Source organism: Xenia sp. Carnegie-2017, unplaced genomic scaffold, assembly GCF_021976095.1.
Source record: "Xenia sp. Carnegie-2017 unplaced genomic scaffold, XeniaSp_v1 HiC_scaffold_20, whole genome shotgun sequence".
NCBI lineage: Eukaryota > Metazoa > Cnidaria > Anthozoa > Malacalcyonacea > Xeniidae > Xenia > Xenia sp. Carnegie-2017.
The window spans coordinates 107190-135169 of record NW_025813483.1 but is presented as its reverse complement, the minus strand read 5'-3'; the positions used below and the strand labels follow the sequence as shown (position 1 = coordinate 135169).

The 27980-nt window shown below is 38.4% G+C and overlaps 1 protein-coding gene across 3 annotated transcripts; it reads right to left on the bottom strand.

Moving 5' to 3' along the window:
- Window positions 1-34: 34 nt before the first annotated feature.
- On the bottom strand, window positions 35-27935 carry LOC124442465. 3 transcript variants are annotated; one of them, XM_046992971.1, is made up of 3 exons: window positions 27851-27935; window positions 26304-26459; window positions 35-4898 (listed from the first exon to the last, which is right to left on the bottom strand). In XM_046992971.1, the coding sequence occupies exon 3, from the start codon at window positions 4881-4883 to the stop codon at window positions 2214-2216; it is 2670 nt and encodes an 889-aa protein (XP_046848927.1). In that variant the 5' UTR covers window positions 4884-4898; window positions 26304-26459; window positions 27851-27935; the 3' UTR covers window positions 35-2213. The 3 variants fall into 3 exon arrangements, with proteins under 3 accessions (XP_046848927.1, XP_046848928.1, XP_046848926.1); XM_046992972.1 differs by lacking the exons at window positions 26304-26459; window positions 27851-27935 and adding an exon at window positions 22610-22694 and having other exon boundaries at window positions 1057-4898; XM_046992970.1 differs by lacking the exons at window positions 26304-26459; window positions 27851-27935 and adding an exon at window positions 7104-7189 and having other exon boundaries at window positions 1057-4898.
- Window positions 27936-27980: the final 45 nt, after the last annotated feature.

Here is a 27980-nt window from a genome sequence, read left to right as displayed (position 1 = left end):
CATCTATTCAAGCGGAAGTAAACATGAGCTCCGATTTATGGGATGTACATATGAACAATTTACTCTTCAAAAAATTTCAGAAAAACTAATAAATAAAAATTAAAATATTATTCAAATGCAGGGTAGCAAGCGATCATAAATATCAAATATATCTCGTTCCATCGACCAGTACTAGCAACTTGTACTTAGTGAGAGGTATTATATAGTCCAATTCGGTATAATTTACATTGCTTATACATTTTTCGCTTTACTCATACAGACTTACAGTACTCTGTTGGTGAATTTAGTCAAACACTGAAAGGAAAATATTGTTATTTTGAGAAATGTTATCTAAAAACATCACGGCCCAAAGATTGACTTGTATAGGTCGTACGATATTGCCTGTTGTCATCTATTTAAGGGAACTAAACATGAGATCGATTAATGGCATGTAAAAACGAACAATTTTTCTTCACAAAACTTCAAAAAAGTATAGTAAATAAAATTCAAGATATTATTCAAATGCTTGCTCACAAGCGACCACAAATAACAATTACATTTCGTTCCAGCGACCGGTATTAGCAACTTGCACCTAGTAGGATGTACTTTCTGGTATATATATATATAGTCCAATTTGGTATTACTTACATAGCTCCTACATAGTTCGCTTTACTCATACAGACTCACAGTAAAGAGTTGGTGAAGTCGTGTCGTACGTGTCAAACTATGAATAAGAAATACAAAGGACTTGTGATCATTTACAATGCACAACGCAAAGCGTTTACTTTCAAATGTAATGTAATACAAGACATAAGCGTGTTGTGTTTATGGGAATGACGTTCTATGAACGATATCTTAAACATGTCAGAAAACGTTTTTGAAACACAATTATAGCAAAAACGCTTTTCGGAGAAAAAACTTTTAAAATTTGCGAGAAATCTAAATGAAACTACTTTCTTGATGCGAGGCTTGAGCACAGTCACCTGATATGAAATCTAAGCTAGAGCGTTCGAAAAATGCAGAAAAGGTTAAACAATTAATTGGTCATATAATAATATACTTGACAAGCTACCGATATGTACGCATTGCGTGCCTATTTTTCTTTATTTTTAAAGTCACAACATTCAACGTGCTATTTGGCAATCGGGATTGTGTGATTACCAAGAAGTTTTTATACTGGAAGTTTTGAGCTCGAATGATCAACTGGAACAAGTATGTTTGGTCACAGTTTTTTGTTTTTGTCTCTCTGTGTTTTACTTGACCAAATCGACAGCAGACGAAATTTTTCCACTGGTTAATGAAATGATATAAATAAAGTTCATATGCGATGTTTTTATTTCCTTGTAGACACGATCAATAATTGTCTATGCGTATTTATCAGAAAAATATCAACATGTTTTTTGTAAGTTATATTGATCGATGATTAATTCATTCAGGAAGATTAACTTTAAAAAATTGAATTTTGCGTTCATAGAATTCGCTATTTGATATTACAGCGACAGTTCCTGTTTCGGAATGCATATATATAACAGGAGGGTCAATATTTTCCTCGTATATTTCAATCTCCGCGCATTTTTCACCACTCTTTAAATCTTTAGCAGTCAAAAAGCCAAAGTCAGTTGTTCCAATGCAGTAAGATTTATAAACAAATAATTCGTATAAATAATCTCCCTCAAATGACAAAACATCGCTCACATTCCCAGTCGAATGCACATCAATAAGACAGAAAGCATGATGAAACACGTAATGACCTAAAGAAAAGACCGCTTGTTTACTATCATTTGTAAAATTGCAATTGTAGTGGGAGGGATCCATTCCAGTTATTTTACGGTGAATGCCTTCGGGTTTGGGTATTTCTGGTATTTCTGCAGTGTGCCAAGCTTCAAGGTAAAGTTCGTCGTCTGTGTTTCTCCATTTCCATATTGTAAACTTTGTTTTGCTGACACTTAAAATAACGGAATTATCAGGTGATACAGCTACTTTGCAGTCAAGACTATCGATAGGAAGACACTTGTTATATTGTATTTCACCGTTGGTAATTCTAACAACTCGAACGACATTTTCTTGGTCAATGCAAGCTAAGACGTCACCAAATGTTAAAAATTCTTTTGGTTTGAATCCAATGTATACATATTTAACCTCGGTATCAGCAAAACAGTTAGATGACATTGATATTTTCCTAAGATAATCAGAACCATCCCACATCCACAGTAAACCATTCGCCCACCAACATCCTAAAGCATTCTCCATTTTCGTAGATATACCTTGAACAATGGTACGGCACTCAATATGCCAAAGAACAATTTAATGAAATCAGTGACGGGATCAGAACAAACGAAGGCGACAAACAACGATCCATACGGTGAAAAACAACCGCAACTTACAAAAGAAAACCTCTCAGGGCGTCCCCAAAGATGTTTTGAAAGCAGATGACTCCAAATATCAAGACTGAAAATATAAAATCTGCTGGAGGTATTAGTGTTGCTGGAGACGGTCGAATAAAGAATATCTGTTTGAGTAGTCGAGAATAAATCTTCAAACCAAACAAGTTTTCCTTGTTTCAATAAATTCTTTGCTAATAATCTTTTCTCGTCACTAACATCTATTCTATTTGCAATAAATTGTAAATAACATGACATGGCTGAAAACTTTGAAAATATAGAAATCATACTTTCATAGCGACATAATTCCTGAAGTAAATCCTTACTCAAGAAACATCGTCTTTCTTTTACAATTACCTGCCACAGGCCAATCACCCCTTCATCTAAAGCTAACAACGACCAATTCTGTAAAGCTTCAAATCGTTTCATCTTTAAAATCGCGAAAACAATTTTAACATCTACTGCCCAACTAAAGTCAACATTTTTGCCACATTCTATCATATGATATATCCCATTCTTCAAAGCATATTCAGTCGTAGCAGTATTCATTTTATCTTCAAAAATGTTTATTGACTTAATGTGATGAAACTCTTTCTCACAAGCACGCCACAATAACTGATGCCCGTTTACTATGGACTGAGAATCAACTGTAAATTCATGCTTTTTATAACCATCTGATTTCAGCCAATCAATAAGAGACTTGTGATACACGGTTACACGATCATCGTAAGCTGGCAAAATTTGAGATATCATTTCAATGACTTTATTGCTATCTTCAAACTTCATATCATCAGGTAAGCCTAAACACTTAAAAACAAACGACTGGGGCAGAAAATCTCGACAGGCCACAAGCACTTCAAGAAACTTCTTAAAATTTTCATCTGCAAAAACAATATTGTGTGTTGATAAACTTATCTCTATTAATAAGGTTTTTACTCGACGAAATTCATTCTTGTAGAAACCACTTAAGCCAAGAGGAACTAATTGTTGAATAATTTTCTCGGTCAGTTCAACATCTACCGATTTTAGCTCTTGATGCGCGTGATAAGCATAAAGAAAAGACCCTTCGCATTTTATAACCAACAATCTTAAAACGTCGTCAGAAACAGAATACTCAGTGTTCCCAGAGCGACAATGGTTTAACTTATATTTCAAATACTGATGCAGGTCTTCTTCGTTGTTTTTATCACGAGGTTGAGTTTTTATTTCGACAGGATTCATTTCTTTCAATTCATTTTGGATAGGAAGTTCTGGACGACTAGTGATAAAAATTTTAATCCATTTAGGTAGTCGGCAAAATTCTTTCGCTATCAACTCTAGTAATTCACTTTTGCCGTTAACTTGACTTTCATCTAATGCGTCAATGACCAAAAGCATCTGTTCATGATCTTTCAATGAATGCAATGGATCATTGAGTAAAACACGAAATGCATCGGCAATCGATTTTTTAGAATGGTTTCTGTTCAAACCTTTCTTCAATTGGGATTCAAAGTCAGATATTCCATCACACATGGTATTGGCGAATGATTCGATTAACATTAGAGGATTAGAATAATCTGATTGATTATATCTGCAGAAATGAAAAGCAGCCAGTTTCTCCTTTTTAGAATATCGTCGACACACCTCAGCAGCAAATACACTTTTCCCAACACCAGGACCGGCGATCAATACCATGACATTTGAAGCATCTTCACTTTTGTCGTTAAACCAGTTGTGAAGTTTTTTAAATAACCACTGTCTTGTGCCTAGGAAGTACATCTTGTTTAGTTCTTTGATGCGACCATTAAAATTAAACTTTGCAAGCTTCTCGAGATCTAAACTTGTTTTGTCCTGTACAATCTCTTTTAGTTCCTCTACTTTAGCTTTTGTTTCCATCACTTCTTTTTTTACGTTAGCTACATCATTTTTTATCTCTTTGACATCTTCCTTGTTTTCCTCAGCAAACTCGATCAATGTTTCATCTTTCTTATGCCAGTCTTTCAACATTTCAATGTAATTCGCCTCATCAAGACTGAGAGGAGCTTCCTTCAGTTTATCTATTTCAGTTTGTTGAATACCCAAATCAACCAATGCTTTTGAAATTTCCTGCCACAAGTGCTCAAATTTGCTGTCATCTAAACTAGTTGTGGCTATGTGACCATACACTTTGTTTCGATAATACTTAATTCTTGCAATATTGGATGAGACTGAGGTATCCGAAGCGGGAGGAAGACTATTCCATCCACTAGCTGGTGCTAATAGACCACATATATTTCGCAATAAGACAGTCAACAATGAGATATCAAAGTTTCCAATGTTTGGTGAACCAGTTGACGGGTAAAGAAGATCCCATTGATCTTTTCCAATGACTTTTATTGATTTCAATTTACTCTTTTCAGAAGAATCATTTAGTGTAGCAGATAAACTTGATGGTTTTAATAAAGATTGCAATGTATCTTTCAAGGCTTGCGTTCCTTTATTTATTAAAAGTTTGCTCAAACGAGTTCCGTTTGCCTCCTCAGTAAGATTTAAATGTGAAGCCATTTCTTGAAATTAAAACTAAAATTGATATACAAAATTATGATTAACTTACTTATAAGTTAATAGTTTCCTGAAAACTTAAAAATGTGAAAAACTAATATCAAATAAAGTTATAATAAAAACATTGCGATATTTGTGCTTTGTATGATAGATGTGATTGGTTCAATCGTAGTCACATGATTTGAGACAAACGTATTGTTCCCCATTAGGGCGACACAACATCAAAAAGTTGATTTTCGTTATAACAAATAAAACTGTGTGTCGTCTGTGTTTCGTTTTTCGGATATATTAAGACTCGAGGAGAAACAAAGTTCTTTATTTCCTTGGGATGCATGAAATAAGAATTGGCAATTTTTGTTTAATTTAAGCTAGATAGACATTTTCAAAACTAATCATGTCCCTTTTTAATCAAGATATGTTTAAAAAATGAAATGAAAGTAAAGTTTTAAACAACATCCATTGATGATGCAAACTTTATTTATTGATGACAATAGGTATAAGGAAGTACTTGACCAAGTATTTGTGTTTGCACGAAAATTAATTTATATTTCAGATTGCTATACAAATTTTATATAACAAGTCATTTGTATCTTTTCTATGTAGGTTTCTTTACTGTAAAAATGGTATAGCAAATTTAAAATAATTATTTGGTAAAAGAAAACTTACAATGAAAGGTCAGTTTATCTATTTCTAATACCATATTAACATTTTTATTCTCGGAAGCACCAAGATAAATCGCAATAAAGTTTTTTTACTTAATTTAAAGTCCACTGATCTGATTAACTGAAGTACATTGAAATTGGACAATAAAAATGACTAGAAGAAAATAATCTATATAGGACACCAAGACTGACTGCGTCAGATAGAACAGATCATTTTAAATAAAGAAATTTAGAACAACGAGGGATCTGCATTTTGCATAGCTCTATAAAGGCTTTTTCCTTTAGTAATCTTATTAAGTAAATTAAACGTTGATTTGTATTCATTTGTGAAATTTGTCACAATGTCACAAATCCATGAACATTGTTATACAATCTTTAAGGTTTTCTAATAACGTCGTAGTTGTAAGGTTGTATTACAGTTTTGCTCACTTGCTTGCAAAAGGGTATTATGTAAATTCATTTTAATACAAACACTTCATCACTAACTTACCGTTTTCCTTAAAGAAGATAGATATTTCCGTTTTGTTTTTACATTTTACCATTGCGAAGAAAATTAATGTGCTCTTTATCGTCGATACGTTGGTTTATAAAAATATTTTGGTTTACAACGAATATAAATAATCACGAGATTACATTGTTATGTAAATCAAAGGTACACCTTTTGATTTTGTTGTTGTTATCATGTTAATCTTGGTATTTTCGATGTGTAATGCAAGCCAATTTATAAAAAGATATAAGAACTTAAATTTGGGCATAGAGACAAACATATTATGCTTGCTTTAAATTTTCATAAACATTTTTCCTGTTCTCAAGTATTTCTATATTGATATGTTTTTATTTAAAACTTAAATATGCAACACAGCAAGATTAAACTTACCAGTAATGAAAGCATTTGCAATCATGTACTATCAGTTTTTACAAAATTGGGAAAAGAACACATAGACTGCTCTTAGTACGTATCAACAACTTATGGGTGAAGCGAAAGTTCTATAGAATTTTTATAAAGTATGACGAGAATAATCCAAAGAAAGTTTAGATTCATCTGCATGTAAGAAACAAGAAACTTAACACAAAACTCTACAAAAACACGTACATCTGAAATTTACAACATCATTTAATATTAGATGTTCAAGTTTGCATCTTAATAATTTCTACGAAAATAACAACGATTAAATCTTATGAATAAGCAGTTTCAGTAGTAATAATATAGCTACAAAAACATGAAACACCCTCTTGTCAGGCAACTAATGTAATCGAGTCCCTACATGGTCCTGCAATTTTTTCATTTCCAGGAAGACTTTATTGTGCATTCTTTAAATTTTTTTAAATATTCATGATGGCTTATAGACTCAAAAATAATTGGACATCAATTAATAAATGTTTTCTTTCAAAGTAATGTTTAACTGTTAAACTATATTTTTAAATCAACGCATATAAATCAATTTATATATGCAAAGAATATGGCAATTTATGATTTTTAATTTATTGTGCTATTACTAGAATTGTATGAAATACCTGTTACCAGTCTTTAACACGTAGCTACGGACAAAGTAACACTCACGGTTTTAAAGAATCCCTTGCTAGACATCCTTTTAAAGACAGACAAAGAACGATGAACGATGAACGACGAGCGAGCAACGACGTATCTTTGTCATATTAAGTGATCAGATGCTCAGCATGTAAAACCACGTAGATGCCAAATATTTGCAAAGATAACTGATAACTTATAATGTTAAATCAATGCATGAAAATCAAGTTATATATGCAAAAAATATGGAAATCTATGATTTTTAAATTAAAATGAATAAATCTTTTCATCACATATAAATTTCCGTCTACAAATTTCACTGGAAGATGCAGCTATGAATGGACAGAATAAATTGAGCTTGCTTGTGAAATTTCCGCTCGTAATTTTAAAATTTTGATGAAGGCAATTTAATTAACGGGGATGATTGTAGTCAATTGTACTGTTTATATGAACATGTTTGCATTTTAAAATACATTTACCATGTCAGATATCAATGTCATATAACTGTGAAAATTTGTCCTCAGTCCTACATCCATTAAACCACATAAATTATTTCTACTTTAATACAAACACATGATTAAGAACTCGCCATTTTCCTTGACAAAGGTAGAGAACTTTTGCGTTGTTTTTAAAGTTTAGCTAATTTTAAATTTGCATCTTACAAGTCTAAAACGTTGCTTAATATTTTGTGAAAGGAATTCAAAAATTTTTACCAAGAATAAATTCTTATGTAAATTAAAGATACATCTCGTGACTTTTTTATAGTTATTTGTGGTATTTTTTATCTGTTTTGTCCTAAATTTGGTTAAAAGATGCAACAAAGTAACTTTATAATCTTGAAGTGCATTCTCTTTGTATGCTTGCTTTAGAGCTTCAGTAGCTATTTTTATATTCATATTTCTTAATTGTAAACTCAATTTCCCAACTAAGGTTTATAGTAAGGCATCATTATTCAAAGCAATCGTAATCATAAACTGGCAGTTTAATAAAAATTTTTAAAACAACACTTAAACTTTTTGATGTTTAGTAATTAAATATCATTAATACATGTAAAGCAAAACTTTTATAAAGTAGGAAGGGAAACACAGATAAGGTGAACTCATGACTATAAGGAACAACAAACAGTAGTATATAGAGCGTCGTTTCTGGCGCACCTCACACCTTGAGACCTATTATACACAAATCTAAGCCCCCCAGCCCTAGTTCGCGTACGTGCTTCTTGCAATTATGCTAGCAGAGTAATACGCGTAGGAGGGCGTCCCACCCTCCTCGCAGCGCCAAGGGAACGACGATACTCAACCCGCTTGGCATCCTGAGCTTGGGTGAATACGGTCTCCAGCTGCGTACGAGTGGGACAGTCAAAGCCTATTCCCATACAGAGATCAACCTCGGTGGATCTTGCTCGGCATCGTATTGGCAGCGGAAGCGCGTTAAAGTCGTCACAGGAGGTTTCTTTGCTTGGAGCCAAATCTCGACTGCTTGGGTCATACACAAATCAAACGCCATGCTGATGATATGTATCAGGGGAACTCAAGATAATACAACCTATAGAGACGTCTTCAATTATATCCGTACGTGCCCCGGTGGTCCAAGACTTCCTGCGGGACGGCGGCATAGCGAGTGAGAAGAGAGGTGCCATCACCCTGCCAGAAGAGATGGAAGTTCCAACCCCAAGCCTCTCACAGTTTACCACTGCTCATATGATACCACTCGTTTTCATCCCGCTCAATCCAGAGACTCTGAATCTGTGTCTTGCCATTCTTCAGATTCACACCTCGCCAAACTGCGCCACCACAACGTCCTGTCGTACGAGATCAGGCAGCGCTCCTGTAGCAATTCTCGGTAAACTACCCAAACGGTCATCAACGCCATGGAGGTCGAGCTTGTTTACCTTCAGCTGCACGACAGTATAAGAGAAAGTGCCCTCAGTATCATCATTCCCAATTTTAGTTTAGTTTCGCACCACAGCAACCTGCAAACGAGCAAACTGCTCCTCCTGATCACTGATCACCGAAGCCGCCGCCGTCTTCTCCCAAGTGGTCACCCAAAATGCCATGTCCATGAAACATTCAAACAAGGCCTCGAGCGTTCAATATAGCAAGACTCTTGCTAATGATGCGGCTCCCGTTCATGAGGAGCGGCATTAATAAAGGTAGCATCGCTAGTCATCTTGCCTCTGACACCTCCAGGCATAAAATGACGATCATAATTTATAAATTTGCTCTCGGGTGTTTTGGAGTAGGTCTCAAGCAAGGCGGCCAAATCACCGAACTTCTGACCTGATCCGGACCGCAAGTGCATGCTGTTTGATCTCCTGCAAATTCAACCTCGCAAGGCGAAACTGGTGATGGACGAAGTCGACTATGGCGTTAGCGACCACCTCAAAGGGATACCTGCTGAGAAACTGTTGGTTTAGTTTATTTGCAAGCACGCGATAGTCAGCGACGATAGCAAGACGCATATCCTGATCCGCCTGAGGCTCCCTCAGATTTGCTTCAAACCCTTGAGGGTTTTCCGTAAACAATTGTACCAGCTGCGCACGCGGAGTGAAATAGTTGCTTTTGAGAAAGGCCTCGAAAATTTTCTAGCCCGCCTGAAAGCGGCCAAAGACGAGCAGCATCAAGCCTTCGAACTCCCCTTCTTTCCGAGTCTGGAGAGAAGGTGCGGTTGTAGTGACCGCCGGGAGTTGGTTTTTCAAACGGACGTCAGCGACGCTGTCGCAAACTTGGCCTGCATCTTCAGAATAGTTCAGCAACCTGGATTTAACAACGGTCAGGACAGACTCTTCATTGATAAGTTTAGGGTGGCCCTCGAACACGGCATAGAGCTCTTTTACGCTTGGGTGTTTTTTTAGCTCCAGCAAGCTCAACTTAGCAAGTGGATGGTTTGGTATATACTGCAATGTTTTGCGCAGAAAGGAGATGAAATCCAAGTGGCGATTTGGTGTTCCAGCGCCCTTTGCTCCTGACCCCATCGGGTAGATAACCCAAGACTTCCATAAAGGAATTTGTGCGTTTGATAATGTGCTCGGTTGGTTCTCGATAACCTGGAGGACCTCCAGCCGCCGCGCCTTTGGAATGAGGAAGGCCGACAGATAACCATCCGCAACTCGCTCAAGTCGCTGTGGGAGACCAATGAAGATCCGGACTCGAATATGTTCCATTTCTTTAAACAAACGCTTAAAAATCTGGTGATATCCCTCCCAAACTTCTTTCTCTAATTGATGGTCAGATTTTGTCTTAAATAAGATGCCTAGGATTTATGCCAGCAAAGCGGCTAGCAAGCTTGGTAATGACGGAGAAAGCAAAGCTTTCACTGAAAGTCCACCGCAATAGTTTTTTGTCGCAATAATAGGCGAATCGCTGATTGGTGCAATCCATAGCGAGGATCGGGCGCTCGTAGCGGGTCAAGAGTTCCTCGTACAGTTTGAAGATGAGAGCCGGTTTATTGCCCGTGCCGCCGAAGAGCAAATTAAGAAACCGCTTCACATTCGATATATCCGTACATCGGAAGAGATAGAGAAAGTTTGTGTTAACCCTCATGTCCTTTATGTTATCGAAGCTCTGGGAGAGGAAGAAGACGTTCAATTTCAGGTGATGGCTGTACATCGTAAAGAACGTATAGAGGCATTCCCTCTGCGTTCCGTATTTGAGATTCATGATGCGGATTTCGTCGATGATGACGTAGGACTCCGGTTCCATGCTCGTATCCTCGATCGATTCAGGCATGACGTAATAATGCTTCAAGACCGTGTTAGGTTGAATATATTGATCAGCGGAGGTGTTCGAAATGACGTACAGCCTTTTCGGACGAAAGTGAGCAAGAAGCCGTTTCATGAAGAAGCTCTTGCCCATATTGCTCTGACCCAAGAGCAAAACATTCTGTCTCCATTTTTTGAGTGAAGGCAGAAGCTTGTCAAACCATTCTTTTTTGTGAAATTCGCTGCTCTCTTGCCAGTGCTCTTTGCAGCATTCTGGAGCATGCTCTTGAATTTATCTTAACCGATATTCTTCGCTCGCCCCGTGGTCTTCAATCGTGTTGTCGACCTTGGCGCTGCGCGTGTTCTTCGAACCGTTCCCGTCGTCTTGCGAGTCTTTCCCGCTCTCGATCTTTTTGCAGCACCGGCCGTCGTCTGCTCGTAGGATGGCACATATTCCACGCGGTAGTCGTCGGAAGGATGAGACATGTTGCCGTTAAGAATACCCGCGCCGAAGATACTGTCAACGACGTTGTCCCCCAGCTAGCTGAGCGCACCGACGACGAAGAGCATAGGGGCATTGTTCGTGTAAGGGACCATCCTGGTGACGGCTCCCAACAGCCTTTGGGGGAAAGCCAATCTCCCACGGATCATGATTGTGGTTTGCCGTTCAGGCGGGGGCGTCTTCATTTGGTTGGCGATCCGGTCTCCCGCCCCCTTTCCTATAAGCATGGGGAGCAGGCTCAACCCCACCAACGCCCAAGGAAAGCCTCCACGCTGCATGAGCATTTGTGACTTGATCGGGTCACTCATCGCTTTTTGCAGCTCCGATGGCGACACACCGGCCCCCAGGCCTAACATGCGTAGGAGGGGACGAAACCCACCATATTGGCGGTTTGTCGTCGCAAGGTCACCCCCGTGATAATGGCGGTTGCTCGTTTTCAGATCACCACCTTCCATGTTAATAACGGCAAAACTCCACGCTTCAAATATAATTATGCTAGCATATGTAATTTTGGTAACAAAATTACAGTATAACTCAGACGACGACACTCCAGCTGATGCATTTCTCTTTCGACATCGTGTACATATACCGATTGAGGCACAGAAGGTTTACTTTGATTGACATGGTGGCGTCGGAAGGGAGCGCAATAGGATTATCCGCCACTGCCGTGAACTGATAATTGATTGTGAGATTGCCTCGCGCTTTTGCGTTGTCTGTGACAGGGTCCAGATTGAGATTGATCGGGGTCATGAACCAGTTGTTGCAGTAGTCCTCGGCTGTGATTGGCACTTCCATGCCATACGTCTTTCCGAAGAACTCTTGGACCAAGTTGTAGCCTCTCAGGTAGGAACTTTTATTGGGTTCGTAGAAGTAAGTGGCTCTTGTTAGGTTAGCTTCGCCCGCGCTACACTGCCACGAGAACTTCAAGGGGTGATCAAAGAGGTTGTGCTCGTTCACGACGATGCGGAGCTTGCTTAAGTTGGCGTGGATCATAGCCAATCGGTTACTGGATTCGGCGACGACATCTAGGGCAAGTCCTGGTGCGTTTCCGAGCCTCGAGTATATAAAGAAGAGAATCATCTTCCTGGGGATTGGGGCCTTTTGTAGGAGCGCGAGAGTGCCAGCGTCATCGTTCAACGACTTCTGAACTACCCTGGGACACCAGGTGTGGAAATACAGCTCCTTAGCGATCGAGACGTGGTGTCTGTAGTCTTTTTTCATGCGATAGGTGGGGTAGACAAAGTCGAGCTCTAGCAGATCCATACGTATTCTGCTGATAGCGTCTGCGTTATCCGCACCGCCACCTTTGTTAGAAATGATCATGTAGCGACTGAGATCGCCCTGTGAGAGGTCGACGCGAATTCTCACCTGTGTGCTCGGAGGCAGCCAACTATCCCCACTGAAGAAGATGGTAGGAATGTGCAAAACTCATACTGAAAGTATTCGCTGACGACATGAACGATATTTTCTTGCACCGTATTCGAGAAGGCTTTGGTTAAAGAGCGATGAACACCAGGCACCCTTTTGAGGGTATGATCGGCAGCAAAGTCAAGGTTTCCGACTCTACCTGCTGTGTTTGTCGCAAAGGCATAGCCAACGCGACGGTCTACTCCATAGGCGTAGGTCTGCAAGGGGTCTGTGGAGTATGAGGACAACTCTGACAGCCGGGTCCTCAAGACCTTTCTCGTGCAGACACTAGACGGCATTAACAATTATGTGTTTGCTAAGCTCGACTTGCGGCGTCTACGCCCCTACCAACAAGTTAATGAGGTGTCCTTTTGGCTGAAATTCAACAATGGAGAGTACACTTCCAAAGGGTATCAGATCTTTCTGGATCTAAGAACCGTTGTATCGATCAATTTTAATCAGAGATTTAATGTGCCAAAAGATGATATGAACAACATCTGAAGCTAAAGATGGGTCTTCCGGAGGAGCTTTGTGTTGCCTGCCATGGTGTCGCTGCAGCAGCTCGCCACGATCTCAGAAGTCAAGGTCTGCGAATTAGAGGTTTTCCACGTCTGGAGTTCGGCGATATTGCCGATGTCTCGCTGGAGGGATGGAAAGCAATGTCTCAGGAAGCGTTCTTCGACATGGGGAAAAAGAACCTACCGTGTGCGGTGCAGGCAAAGGGTGGCATTGCTCATTGCGGTCGCTACCCACTTACAGTGGAGGCGCTCTAACACCTCGAGAATGTTTACAGGCGCAATATCGAGAACGGATTAACGCTGGCATGCCTTTTTTAGACTCCCGCTGTGCTCAGTATAAGGAATGGAAGGTGGATTACCCGCTCTCGAGCGTTGACATCAAACGCTTCCTGAAGGGCGAGCGAGCCCGAGGACGGCTCGTTGGGGCCTGTAGCTACGACAGCCTACCACATCTCCACGATGGGCAGTTTTGCATCAGCAACACGGACAATATTTACACTCTCCATGATCCGGTCGAAGGGGGGCACCACTGACCAACTGTTTGTTGTACTGGAACGCATACGCTCGCTGAAATAAAGGAAGCATATACAGAGCCCGGATGCGCAGAAATTTTCTGGAGGCCTTTCCCGATCGGGTCATGGCTACGAATACGTTTGTAGTGCAGAGTTGAGCAACGGCTGTCAGCGGGCGCCATGCTGTCCCGGCGGGGCGGCTGTTTATAGAATAGGGCTCTGCAGAGGGACTTTAAAAAGATTAAGGGGGATGTTCGGCAAAAACACTCTAGCCAATGATCAGAAGGTGCTAGAACTTGTGCCTCTGACCACTAGCGGTGGTCCTGACGATTTCAAAGCTAAAGAGAAGTCGCCTACGACACGTAATGCTAAAGCCGTCGCCTCGAAGAAGCATGGTCGCGTTTCTACAGACGGAAGCGTTGAAGAACGCCTCGCAGAGGCGTACTACAGTCCTACGAGGTACTGGCGTGGCCGTGCTGCTATCCCAATACTGGCTAAAGAGGCTGGCGTCGGTGAGGATGTGGCTCATGAATGGCTAACAAAACAGGCCATCTGGCAGATCTACTTGCCCGCACCAGCGTGAAGTGCTATCCCCCGATCTTAGTTAGACATCAGCTCCCCGAATGAGGTCCACCAGGTTGATCTCTTGTTTATGCCTCACGATCGAGTCGGAAGACACACATTCAAGTACGCATTGATGGTCGTTGACGTAGCAAGTCGGTATAAGTAGGCCCAGGCAATCACAGACAAGACAGCGACCCAGGCTAAAAAGGCGATAGAGTCTATTTATGCCCGTGGGCCTCTTCGATGGCCTAAAGTTTTACAAGTCGACCCCAGCACGGAGCTCCGTGGGCTGTGCAAAAAACGTTTGATAAAAATGGTGTCACGACTCGACGGGGTAAGGTCGGGGTTCATAGAGATCAGGGGATCGTAGAAAGATTTATCCAAACTTTGGCGGAGCGACTATTCGGTTACCAGTATCATCTCGAGCTGGTTGAGCCCAGAACTCGGAACAAAGAATGGGTATTAAGATTACCTAATATGGTTAAAGCGCTAAATAATAATACTACTCGTTTGATGGGCGAAAAGCCCTTCCTTGCGATTCGGAAGAAGAGCGTTAAGGCCAAACCCGCTGCGCCAAAGCTTCGTCCAGTTGGTTTTAAAGAGCGACGCTTGCCATCGGATGTTATGGTGCGGTATTTGTATGCGCCTGGTGAACTGGAGGGTGGTGAACAGCGTAGGGCGATCGATCCTATCTGGAGTGTGACCTCCCACCAGGTCGAGCGGGCTTTAGTTGAGGGCGGAAGGTCGTTTTGTATTATTTGAGCGATGGGTCCAAGCGCGCGTTTGTGCGTGAGGAGCTCCAAGTGGTGCCCTTTGGGACCGAAAAACCACCGGCTTAGTCGATGTGGTCCTGTCACGCTTTTATGAAAGCGAAGCTTTCACTGTCAGGTACTATGCTAACGGAGCCTTGCGCTTAGCCGTGGAGCAGCTTTTCTACGAAGGCATTTCTCATTTTTTCGTCTGGGCACGGGTTTCCCTATGCTCGTATGCTAGGGTAGAGATCCCATCGGCTGCGATCCAGTATTTCGTATCCAGCGGGCTCAACGATGTCTTGTTGACATGCTCGCCGAAGATCTGATGCCCGCAACTGTGCAGCATATCCATGCCGTGGCGGAAGTGCTTTCCTTCGAAGAGCGCCTCTTTGTACTGGGCATGACGGATATGCTTTTCCACGACAGCCTTTTTAACAACCTTGGCTTTCCGCTCCTCCAGACCATCTGCTTTCAGGATAGAGTACATCTTGGGCCTGAGTCTCACAAACTCAGCGATAGGCACCCCAGTGCACTCGTCCTTCATTTTCCAAGCACCTTCTTGTTGGCTGTGCTGAACAGCGGATGGTTTTTGGGATAGTTGCTGGTGTCGTACTGAACGGCGTTGCGTCTTATGTCGGCGTACACATCCTCGGTCTGGATCTCCAGCACAAGACTGTCGGTGTCGGTCTACAGGAGCTCTGCTAACGACCCGTACTGCGCCTTGTAGTACCAGTCGTACATCAAGTGCTTCGAGAAGTCGAGAATGCACATGCCCATAAAGACAGGCCGGTTGAGCAGCAGACTGCTTTTATGCATGTGGACGGCCGCGAGGTTCTCAGCATCGTCAAAGATAAGATGCCGATTGAATGTCGGCTTGGCAATATGTTTTCGGAGTCTCACAGTCTCTCTTGGCCGGAGCAGCTTCACATCAACACTTTTTCGAAGGTTCTCCATCGTCTTGCCGAAGACGCTGTTGTTCAGCAACTTGTAGAGGTTGACCTTGAAGTCGCTCTTGGCCTTCTTCCGGAGTTCGGTGTTTTTCCGGATGTTGAGCTCCATCCAGGGGCTTTGATCAAAGCGGATTGCCCTGTGAATCTTTTTCAGGCGCATGCTCAGCTGCCGGTAGAGCTGCAAACTCCGAAAGTGCAGGACGTATAGGGTCTTGTCGCACAGATTGGGGACCTGCTTTTTGGACTCATACAACTGTTTGAGGAGATATTGCTGGTAATTCAACATCCACGCGTTGTCGACTTTCAGGCGTTCCGGCGCTAACGGATATGCATTGTGCTCGTCATGAAGATCTTCTGGGTACTCCAGATCGACTTCGAGAATGTAGCCCTTCTCTGCATCTACAGGCTGGTCCAGGGCCGCCTTTGCCTTCTCTTTAAATTACCCAGTCGTACAGGTTATTGGCGTCGTAGTACTGGATCCAGCTTTTTGGCTTCCCTGGATGGTATCGGGCACCTTAGGGTGGTTGGCCTCGGCGAAGCACTTGCTGGCCATGCTGATGCCGCTGCGCAGGCCCTTCTCGATGAAGAGATGCATATCTATGTCGGTGAGCAGATCGAGCTCCACCCCTGTGGGCTTAAGGAGAGCCTCCCTGCTCAGACCTGGGCTCGTATAATGGGACAGTCGAGGCACAGTTTTTGGAAATTCTTTAAGACGTCGGCGAGCAGGAGGACGTCAGTCCGAAGGTAGAGGTCGTGCTATTCGCCAAGGGTTGTGCAGCCGAAGGCGTCCCAGACTTTTTTTCCTAGGGCATAGTCGTCATCGGTAATGCCTTTATCTTTCAGTTTGATGTAGAAAGCCTCTTTCTGAGGGAGGGATACCTCATCAAATCTGGACCAGCCGTCCATATACTCGTAGGAGTAAATCGTCTTTCGGAGCAGGAGGATACGCCTCTCGGGGTTTGGCTCGAGGTCTTCTGTGATGCCCATGTCTCGCGGATTGCTGGCTTCCATCAGTTCATCCAGACTCAAGAGCAAAAACTGGCGCTGCCGATGATTCAAAACTGGCCGATACCAAACGAGATGTAGTTCTTGGCGTTTTGGAGGATGCAGGTGACCTTACCTTCAATCTCTGCGATAGTCGGCTTGATGCGATGTCTGTCGTAGCCTCGCAGGTTGTGAAAGACAACCAGTATGATTCTTGTCTTCGTAATAAGCCACAACTTGAGGTTGCACTCATTATGGGCCGCACCTCGGTATTTGCGAGTAATGTGGCTGTGGTCTCGCACGGAATCGCCTTCGAGGGGCTTGCTGCAGACGTGGCATTTTGTGGTTTTTTTGTGGCTCCACCAGTCTTTTCCTGTCATGTGCATAGGCTCGGAGTTAGCCAACACCATCTTGATTTTGCGCTCTTTATCTTGGAACACCTTCAGGAAATGCTTGGCCGCGTCGGGTCCTCGGTAGAGCTGCGGCGGCTGCGTTTCCGCGTGGGAACGAACGACTATGTACGAGTAGCCGCATGCCTCGTGCCTGGAGGTTTGTTGGGCGCCGCTCTTTTCAGGATTAAGCGCGGGGCCCTCGATTTTGCAGACCAGGCTCTCGAAGTCGGCGTAGATCAAGAAGGGCATTTTGAGCTGCTTGTGGTAGCTCTCAAAGCGGATTTCGTCATTTTCTCGGGGGGTTGGCATTCTGATAGCAACCGCGGCCTGTTTGATTCCTCGACACTCAGGCTTATGCTCTTCCAGCAAATCCTGTCTGGTGAAGCCGTGAAGGCAACGCTTACAGAAGTGCAGCTGATAGTGGCTACTCTGATTGAGGGCGGTTGAAGTGTAGTGGTGTTTCTCAAGATTTTTCAAATCCGAGACGAGGAAGAGATTCACAGTCTTGCGAGCTCTCTCTACTTTGCTCAAACGGCAAGGAACGACGCCGCCTTACCATCCATACACGTTGATAACAAGGTCATTCAGACGCTCTACTCGTTTGAGCTGATAAAGCGGTGTAGGTACGCTCACTCTCGCAAAGTCAATGCCGTCTTCAGTGGGATACTTGCCCGGTCGTTGCGGGTCTTTAGCTCCTGGAAACAGCGCAGGTTATAGACACCAGCGGAGGCAGTTGTTGTCGTTGTTCTTCACATTGACGATTGCCTTCTTATTCTTGACCGCAGTGGAGAGATGGAGGTATGAGCCTCCCCGTAGAGGCTGGTAGCGAGGGACGTCAAGCCAGAGTGTTTTGACACGATCCACTATCCACCCAGACCCTTCCCGAGTGGACTTTTCTACTCTCTCCAGGATTGTTGGGAAGGGCGTGCGGAATCTCATGCGCTTGTAGCAGCGTGATCTGCTTTGTCCGGGAAACTGGTGCTTGAAGCACTTCAGTACAATTTGCTTCATCCGTCCGAAGCTCAACCTCTACAGCCAACTGGAACTTAACTCCTCGTAGAGCTAGTAGCTCCTCAACAAGTTTGCGTTTGATGTAGGGCTGGGCGTTTTTTAAGGAAAGCCATCACGTCGCGTTCGGATGGGTGCTCCTTCGGCACCTGCATTTTCCAGGCTCTCAGATGAAAGCTGAAGGCCTTCGTTTCATTCCACTTAGCCCTGGTGGGGCGTTGTGGTCTGCGCCTCAATGACATTTTAGCCAGAAGCTCATCCATGTATGCATCAATTTCATAATCTGTAGACTTGATGGGGCTGCGCTTGCGCGGTTTGGGGATAGGCCTGCCCTTGCGCGGTTTGGGGATAGGTGGAGTGACATTTCTTTGCGTGGGTGTTGAGGCAGCGGGCGGTTAAAGAGCCTTAAGAGAGGTGTTCAGCGCGTGTTTGCTGATTACACCTTGGTCATATAGTTGCAGAAGTTTATTAACAGTATCCATATCAGTGAATATAACCTATCGTACGCTTTTCTCTAAATAGATGTAGCCTATCATACAATGAAAATTCAGTGGATATAACCTACCATACGCCCTCCTTTAAATGGAAATTTCCGGCCTCCAGATCGCTGAGGACCAGGCTAAACTGCCTTCGTGCTCGGGCCTCTTTTCTACGGAGGCGAGCTTTTCCGGCTTGCTGGCCACAATCTGCGCATCGTTGCACCTCTGCCTGCGTGCTGATACCACAACTCCGACATGGGACCAGCACCGGCCAGCCACGCCGGATTTGTTGCTGGTGCACTACGCAATACTTCCCCATACATGACTTTCCACACGGTTCTCTAGTGAGGACCTTCACCCACGCGCACTTGTTCTTGCCCTGCCTCATGGCTGTCAAACGTTTGGATATACGCTGTCTTTCTTAAAATGACCCAAGGCCGGCGAAGGTCACCGCCTTAGCCCCAAAGGACAGGCGCGCGGTCTCTGGTGGTGGGCCGGACGTCTTTGGCTCCCTGGGTTTGGCCGTTGCTATCCGGTGCGATTTTTGTGCTTAGTGTGTGCTTCTTGTAATTTTGCCAGCATAATTACACTATGTGCTTACTATGTCGTCTTTCAGACATACATAGTAAGCACGTACGTGAACTAGGGCTGGGGCGTTTAGATTTGCGTATACTAGGTCTCAAGGTGTGAAGTGCGCCAGAAACGACGCTCTTTATACTACTCAAACACAGCACAAAACTTACTATTCGTCAAAAGTATTCGGAATTCAAAAACGAATTTTTTCTTTCGACCAAAGCGATGTTAAAAAGTTAAGGTATGTATTTAAAGTAACGTAAGAATAAAATTCTATTAAAAGGGGAAATGGCAGGTTAAAAATTTCTTATGCCAAAATGAATAATTCTTTACATTGCAAATTTATGCGAAAGGTAAAATTGTTAAACAAATATCAATATAAGATGCTGCATATTGCCGATGAAATTCCGCTGACAAATTGAGTCTAAAACTCAAGATTTTTGATTTAAAGACAATTTCACAAAACTGCATCGTTATCAAAGACGGAATTTACATTAACATTTCAAATTTCGAAATAAATTCGCCATGCCAAACAGCAATGTCATCATTGTCATGTATAAGAATTTAGTCGTTTGACCGATATCTACGTATGCAAGTAAATTCATTTTAATACAATTCATTCTGTTGTTGCTATCATGTTAATCTTGGTATTTTCTATGTGTAATGTAAGCAAATTTAAAAAAAGATATAAAAACTTAAATATGGACATAGACACAAACATATTATGCTTGTTTTAGAACTTTATAAACATTTTTCCTATTCTCAAGTACTTCTATATTCATATGTTTTTATTTAAAACTTAATTATACAACACAGCAAGATTAAACTTACCAGTAATCAAAGCATATGCAATCATCTACTATCAGTTTGATTAAATTTGCGAAAAGAGCACATTGACTGTTCTCAATAAGTATCAACAACTCATGGATGAAGCGAAAATTCTATAAAATTTCTATAAAGTATGACGAGAATAGTCCAAACAAAGTATAGATTCATCTTCATGTAGAAACAAGAAACTTAACACAAAACTCTACAAAAACACGTTCATCTGAAATTTACAACATCATTTAATATTAGGTGTTCAAACTTGCATCTTAATAATTTCTACGAAAATAACGACGATTAAATCTTATGCATGAGCAGTTTCAGTTTCATTAGTAATAATATAGCTACAAAAACATGAAACGCTGTCTTGTCAGGCAACTAATGTAATCGAGTCCTTACATGGTCCTGCAATTTTTTCATTTTCCAGAAAGCTTTTATTGTGCATTCTTTAGCTACATTTGTTTCAATTATTCATGATGACTTATAGAGTCAAAAGGGTTTGGAGATTAATTAATAAATGTTTTCTTTTAAAGTGATGTTTAAATGTTAAATTATATTTTTTAATCAACGCATGAAAATCAAGTTGTATATGCAAAAAATTTGGAAATCTATGATTTTTAAATTAAAATGAATAAATCTTTTCATCACATATAAAATTTCCGTTTACAAAATTCAATGGACGATGCAGCTATGAAAGGACAAGAATGAATTGAGTTTTCTTTTTAAATTTTCTGCTCGTTATGTTAAGTTTTTGATGAAGGCAATATAAATAACGGGGATGATTGTAGTCAATGAAACTGTTTACATGAACTTGTTCGCATTTTAAAATACATTTACCATGTCAGCCATCAATGTCATATAACTGTGAAAATTTGCCCTCAGTCCTACATCTATGTAACCCCATAAATTATATCTTTTTCAATACAAACACATGATTAAGAACTCGCCGTTTTCCTTGAAAAAGTTAGAGAGCTTTTGCGTTGTTTTTAAAATTTAGCTAATTTTGAATGTGCATCTTACATGCCTAAAATGTCGCAAAATATTTTGTGAAAGGAATTCAAAAATTTTTACAAAGAATAAATTCTTATGTAAATTAAAGATAAATCTCGTGACTTTTTTATAGTTATTTGTGGTATTTTTGATCTGTTTTGTCATAAATTTGATAAAAAGATACAACAAAGTAGCTTATACTCTTGAAGTGCATTCTTTTTGTATTCTTGCTTTAGAGCTTCAGTAGCTATTTTCATATTTTTATTTCTTAATTGTAAACTCAACTTCCCAACTAAGATTCAATGCATCAGTAATCAAAGCAATCGTAATAATAAATTTACAGTTTAATAAAATTGTTTAAAACGACACTTAAAATGTTTGATGTTTAGTAATAAATATATGTAAAGCAAACCTTTTATAAAGTAGGAAGAGAATGCCTAGATAAGGTGAAGTTATGACTACAAGGAACAACAAACAAAGCACAAAACTTGGTATTCCTCAAAAGTATTCGGACTTCAACAACGAAAGTTTTCTTTCGATCAAAGCGATGTTAAAATGTTAAGTTATGTATTTGAGTTAACGTAAGAATAAAATTATACTAAAAAGGGGAAAAGGCAGTTTATAATTTCTTATACCAAAATAAATGATTCTTTACATCGCAAATTTATGCGCAAGCTAAAATTTTTATAAACAAATATCAATACAAAATGCTGCATATTGCCGATGAAATTCCGCTGAAAAATTGATTATAAAACTCAAATCGTAATAATAATATTGTTTAAAAAAATTGTTTAAAACGACACTTAAAATGTTTGATGTTTAGTAATAAATATATGTAAAGCAAACCTTTTATAAAGTAGGAAGAGAATGCCCAGATAAAATGAATTTATGACTACAAGGAACAACAAACACAGCACAAAACTTAGTATTCGTCAAAAGTATTCGGACTTCAACAACGAAATTTTTCTTTCGATCAAAGCGATGTTAAAATGTTAAGTTATGTATTTGAGTTAACGTAAGAAGAAAATTATACTAAAAGGGGAAATAGCAGTTTATAATTTCTTATGCCAAAATGAATGATTCTTTACATCGCAAATTTATGCGCAAGCTAAAATTTTTATAAACAAATATCAATACAAAATGCTGCATATTGCCGATGAAATTCCGCTGAAAAATTGATTATAAAACTCAAGATTTTTTATTTGAAGACAATATGACAAAGCTGCATTGTTGTCAAAGATAGAGTTTACATGAACATTTTAAATTTCGTAATAAATTCGCCACGTCAGACGGCAATGTCATATATAAGAATTTAGTCGTTGGACCGATATCTACGTATGCAGGTAAATTCATTTTAATAGAAACACTTCATCAATAACTTACCGTTTTCCTTGAAGAAGATAGATATTTTCGTTTTGTTTTTACATTTTACAATGCGTAGAAACTTATATTGTTCACCTTTATTGTCGATACGTTGGATTATAGAAATATTTTGGTTTACAAGGAATTTAAATAATCACGAGATTACATTGTTATGAAAATCAAAGTTACACCGTATGATTTTGTTGTTGTTAGCATGTTAATCTTGGTATTTTTGATGTGTAATGTAAGCTAATTTATAAAATGATATAAAAACTTAAATTTGGCCATAGACAAAAGCATATTATGCTTGCTTTAGAATATCATAAACAATTCTCCTATTCTCAAGTACTTCTATATTCATATGTTTTTATTTAAAACTTAATTATACAACACAGAAAGATTAAACTTACCAGTAATCAAAGCATTTGCAATCATCTACTATCAGTTTGATAGAATTTGTGAAAAGAACACATTGACTGTTCTTAGTAAGTATCAACAACTTATGGGTGAAGCGAAAGTTTTATAGAATTTTTATAAAGTATGACGAGAATAGTCCAAACAAATTGTAGATTCATCTGCATGTAAGAAGCAAGAAACTTAACCCAAAATTCTACAAAAAGACGTTCATCTGAAATTCACAACATCATTTAATATTAGGTGTTCAAGTTTGCATTTTAATAATTTCTACAAAAATAACGACGATTAAATCTTATGAATAAGCACTTTCATTAGTAATAATATAGCTACAAAAACATGAAACGCCCTCTTGTCAGGCAACTAATGTAAACAAGTCCTTACATGGTCCTACAATTTTCCCATTTTCCAGGGATGCTTTATTGTGCATTCTTTACATTTGTTTCAATTATTCATTATGACTTACAGAGTCAAAAGTAATTGGACATCAATTAATAAATGTTTTCTTTTAAAGTGATGTTTAACTGTTAAATTATGTTTTTGAATTAACGCATAAAAATCAATTTATATATGCAAAGAATATGGCAACTTATGATTTTTAATTTGTTGTGCTATTACTAGAATTGTATGAAATACATGTTAGCAGTCCTTAATACGTAGCTATGGACAAAGTAACACTCACGGTTTTCAAGAATCTCTTCATTGACTTCGTTTTAAAGACAGACGAGGAACGACGAACGATGAACGACGGATGAACAACGACTTATCTTTGCCAAATTTAAGTGATCAGATGCTCAGCATGTAAAACCACGTAGATGCCCAATGTTTGCAAAGATAACTGTTAAATTATAATTTGAATCAATGCATGAAAATCAAGTTATATATGCAAAATATATGGAAATCTATGATTTTTAAATTAAAATGAATAAATCTTTTCATCACATATAAATTTCCGTTTACAAATTTCAATGGAAGATGCAGCTATGAATAGACAATAATAAATTGAACTTGCTTGTGAAATTTTCCGCTCGTATTTTTAAGTTTTTAATGAAGGCAGTATAAATAAAGGAGATGATTGTAGTCAATGAAACTGTTTACATGAACATGTTTGCATTTTCAAATACATTTACCATGTCAGACATCAATGTCATATAACTGTGAAAATTTGTCCTCAGTCCTACATCTATGTAACCCCATAAATTATTTCTACTTCAATACAAACACATGATTAATAACTCGCCGTTTTCCCTGACAAAGGTAGAGAATTTTTGCGTTGTTTTTAAAGTTTAGCTAATTTTGAATGTGCATCTTACAAGTCTAAAACGTCGCAAAATATTTTGTGAAAGGAATTCAAAAATTTTTACCAAGAATAAATTCTTTTGTAAATTAAACATACATCATCTTTTTTATAGTTATTTGTGGTATTTTTGGACTGTTTTGTCATAAATTTGATAAAAACATACAACAAAGTAACTTTATAATCTTCAAGTGCATTCTCTTTGTATGCTTGCTTTAGAGCTTCAGTAGCTATTTTTATATTGATATTTCTTAATTGTAAACTCAATTTCCCAACTAAGATTCAATGCATCAGTAATCAAAGAAATCGTAATCATAAATTGACGGTTTAATAAAATTGTTTAAAACAACACTTAAACTGTTTGATGTTTAGTTATAAAGATATGTAAAGCAAAACTTTTATAAAGTAGGAAGACAACACCCAGATAAGGTGAATTCATGACAACAAGGAACAACAAACACAGCACAAAACTTAGTATTCGTCAAAAGTATTCGGACTTCAACAACGAAATTTTTCTTTCGATCAAAGGGATGTTAAAATGTTAAGATATGTATTTGAATTAACGTAAGAATAAAATTCTATTAAAAGGGGAAATGGCAGCTTATAATTTCTTATACCAAAATGAATGATTCTTTACATCGCAATTTATGCTCAAGCTAAAATTGTTATAAACAAATATCAATATAAAATGCTGCATATTGCCGATGAAATTTCCGCTGACAAATTGAGTCTAAAACTCAAGATTTTTGATTGAAAGACAATTTAACAAAGCTGCATTGTTATCAAAGACAGAGTTTACATGAACATTTCAAATTTCAAAATAAATTCGCCATGTCAGACGGCAATGTCATATATAAGAATTTAGTCGTTGGACCGATATCTACGTATGCAGGTAAATTCATTTTAATACAAACACTTTATTAATAACTTACCGTTTTCCTTGAAGAAGATAGATGTTTTCGTTTTGTTTTTACATTTTACATTGGGTAGAAACTTATATTGTTCACCTTTATTGTCGATACGTTGGATTATAGAAATATTTTGGTTTACAAGGAATTTAAATAATCACGAGATTACATTGTTATGTAAATCAAAGATACACCGTATGATTTTGTTGTTGTTATCATGTTAATCTTGGTATTTTTGATGTGTAATGTAAGCTAATTTATAAAATGATATAAAAACCTAAATTTGGCCATAGACAAAAGCATATTATGCTAGCTTTAGAATATCATAAACAATTTTCCTATTCTCAAGTACTATATTTATATGTTTTTATTTAAAACTTAATTATACAACACAGCAAGATTAAACTTACCAGTAATCAAAGCATTTGCAATTATCTACTATCAGTTTGATTGAATTTGTGAAAAGAACACATTGACTGTTCTTAGTAAGTATCAACAACTTATGGGTGAAGCGAAAGTTTTATAGAATTTTTATAAAGTATGACGAGAATAGTCCAAACAAAGTATAGATTCATCTGCATGTAAGAAACAAGAAACTTAACACACAACTCTACAAAAACACGTACATCTGAAATTTACAACATCATTTAATATTAGGTGTTGAAACTTGCATTTTAATAATTTCTACAAAAATAACGACGATTAAATCTTATGAATAAGCACTTTCATTAGTAATAATATAGATACAAAAACATGAAACGCACTGTTGTCTGGCAACTAATGTAAACAAGTCCTTACATGCTCCTGCAATTTTCCCATTTTCCAGGAAGACTTTATTGTGCATTCTTTACATTTGTTTCAATTATTCATTATGACTTATAGAGTCAAAAGTAATTGGACATCAATTAATAAATGTTTTCTTTCAAGGTGATGTTTAGCTGTTAAATTATGTTTTTAAATCAACGCATAAAAATCAATTTATATAAGCAAAGAATATGGCAACTTATGATTTTTAATTTGTTGTGCTATTACTAGAATTGTATAAAATACATGTTAGCAGTCTTTAATACGTTGCTACGGACAAAGTAACACTCACGGTTTTCAAGAATCCCTTGATAGACTTCGTTTTAGAGACAGACGAGGAACGACGAACGATGAACGACGGATGAACAATGACCTATCTTTGCCAATTTTAAGTGATCAGATGCTCAGCATGTAAAACCACGTAGATGCCCAATATTTGCAAAGATAACTGTTAAATTATAATTTAAATCAAGGCATGAAAATCAAGTTATATATGCAAAATATATGGAAATCTATGATTTTTAAATTAAAATGAATAAATCTTTTCATCACATATAAATTTCCGTTTACAAATTTCAATGGAAGATGCAGCTATGAATAGACAATAATAAATTGAACTTGCTTGTGAAATTTTCCGCTCGTATTTTTAAGTTTTTAATGAAGGCAGTATAAATAAAGGAGATGATTGTAGTCAATGAAACTGTTTACATGAACATGTTTGCATTTTCAAATACATTTACCATGTCAGACATCAATGACATATAACTGTGAAAATTTTCCCTCAGTCCTACATCTATGTAACCACATAAATTATTTCTACTTCAATACAAACACATGATTAATAACTCGCCGTTTTCCTTGAAAAAGTTAGAGAGCTTTTGCGTTGTTTTTAAAGTTTAGCTAATTTTGAATGTGCATCTTACATGTCTAAAATGTCGCAAAATATTTTGTGAAAGGAATTCAAAAATTTTTACCAAGAATAAATTCTTTTGTAAATTAAACATACATCATCTTTTTTATAGTTATTTGTGGTATTTTTGGACTGTTTTGTCATAAATTTGATAAAAACATACAACAAAGTAACTTTATAATCTTCAAGTGCATTCTCTTTGTATGCTTGCTTTAGAGCTTCAGTAGCTATTTTTATATTGATATTTCTTAATTGTAAACTCAATTTCCCAACTAAGATTCAATGCATCAGTAATCAAAGCAATCGTAATCATAAATTGACAGTTTAATAAAATTGTTTAAAACAACACTTAAAATGTTTGATGTTTAGTAATAAATACATGTAAAGCAAAACTTTTATAAAGTAGGAAGAGAACACCCAGATAAGGTGAATTCATGACAACAAGGAACAGCAAACACACCACAAAACTTAGTATTCGTCAAAAGTATTCGGACTTCGACAACGAAAATTTTCTTTCGACCAAAGTGATGTTGAACTGTTAAGTTATGTATTTGAGTTAACGTAAGAATAAAATTCTTTTAAAAGGGGAAAAGGCAGCTTATTATTTCTTATGCCAAAATGAATGATTCTTTACATCACAATTTATGCGCAAGCTAAAATTGTTATAAACAAATATCAATATAAAATGCTGCATATTGCCGATGAAATTTCCGCTGACAAATTGAGTCTAAAACTCAAGATTTTTGATTTAAAGACAATTTAACAAAGCTGCATTGTTATCAAAGACAGAGTTTACATGAAAATTTCAAATTTCAAAATAAATTCGCCATGCCAAACAGCAATGTCATATATAAGAATTTAGTCCTTGGACCGATATCTACGTATGCAAGTAAATTTATTTTAATAGAAACACTTCATCAATAACTTACCGTTTTCCTTGAAGAAGATAGATATTTTCGTTTTGTTTTTACATTTTACAATGCGTAGAAACTTATATTGTTCACCTTTATTGTCGATACGTTGGATTATAGAAATATTTTGGTTTACAAGGAATTTAAA

Bases quoted from the DNA above. Each gene is read 5' to 3' on its own strand.
- LOC124442465 (XM_046992971.1), bottom strand. From the start codon at position 4,883: ATGGCTTCACATTTAAATCTTACTGAGGAGGCAAACGGAACTCGTTTG.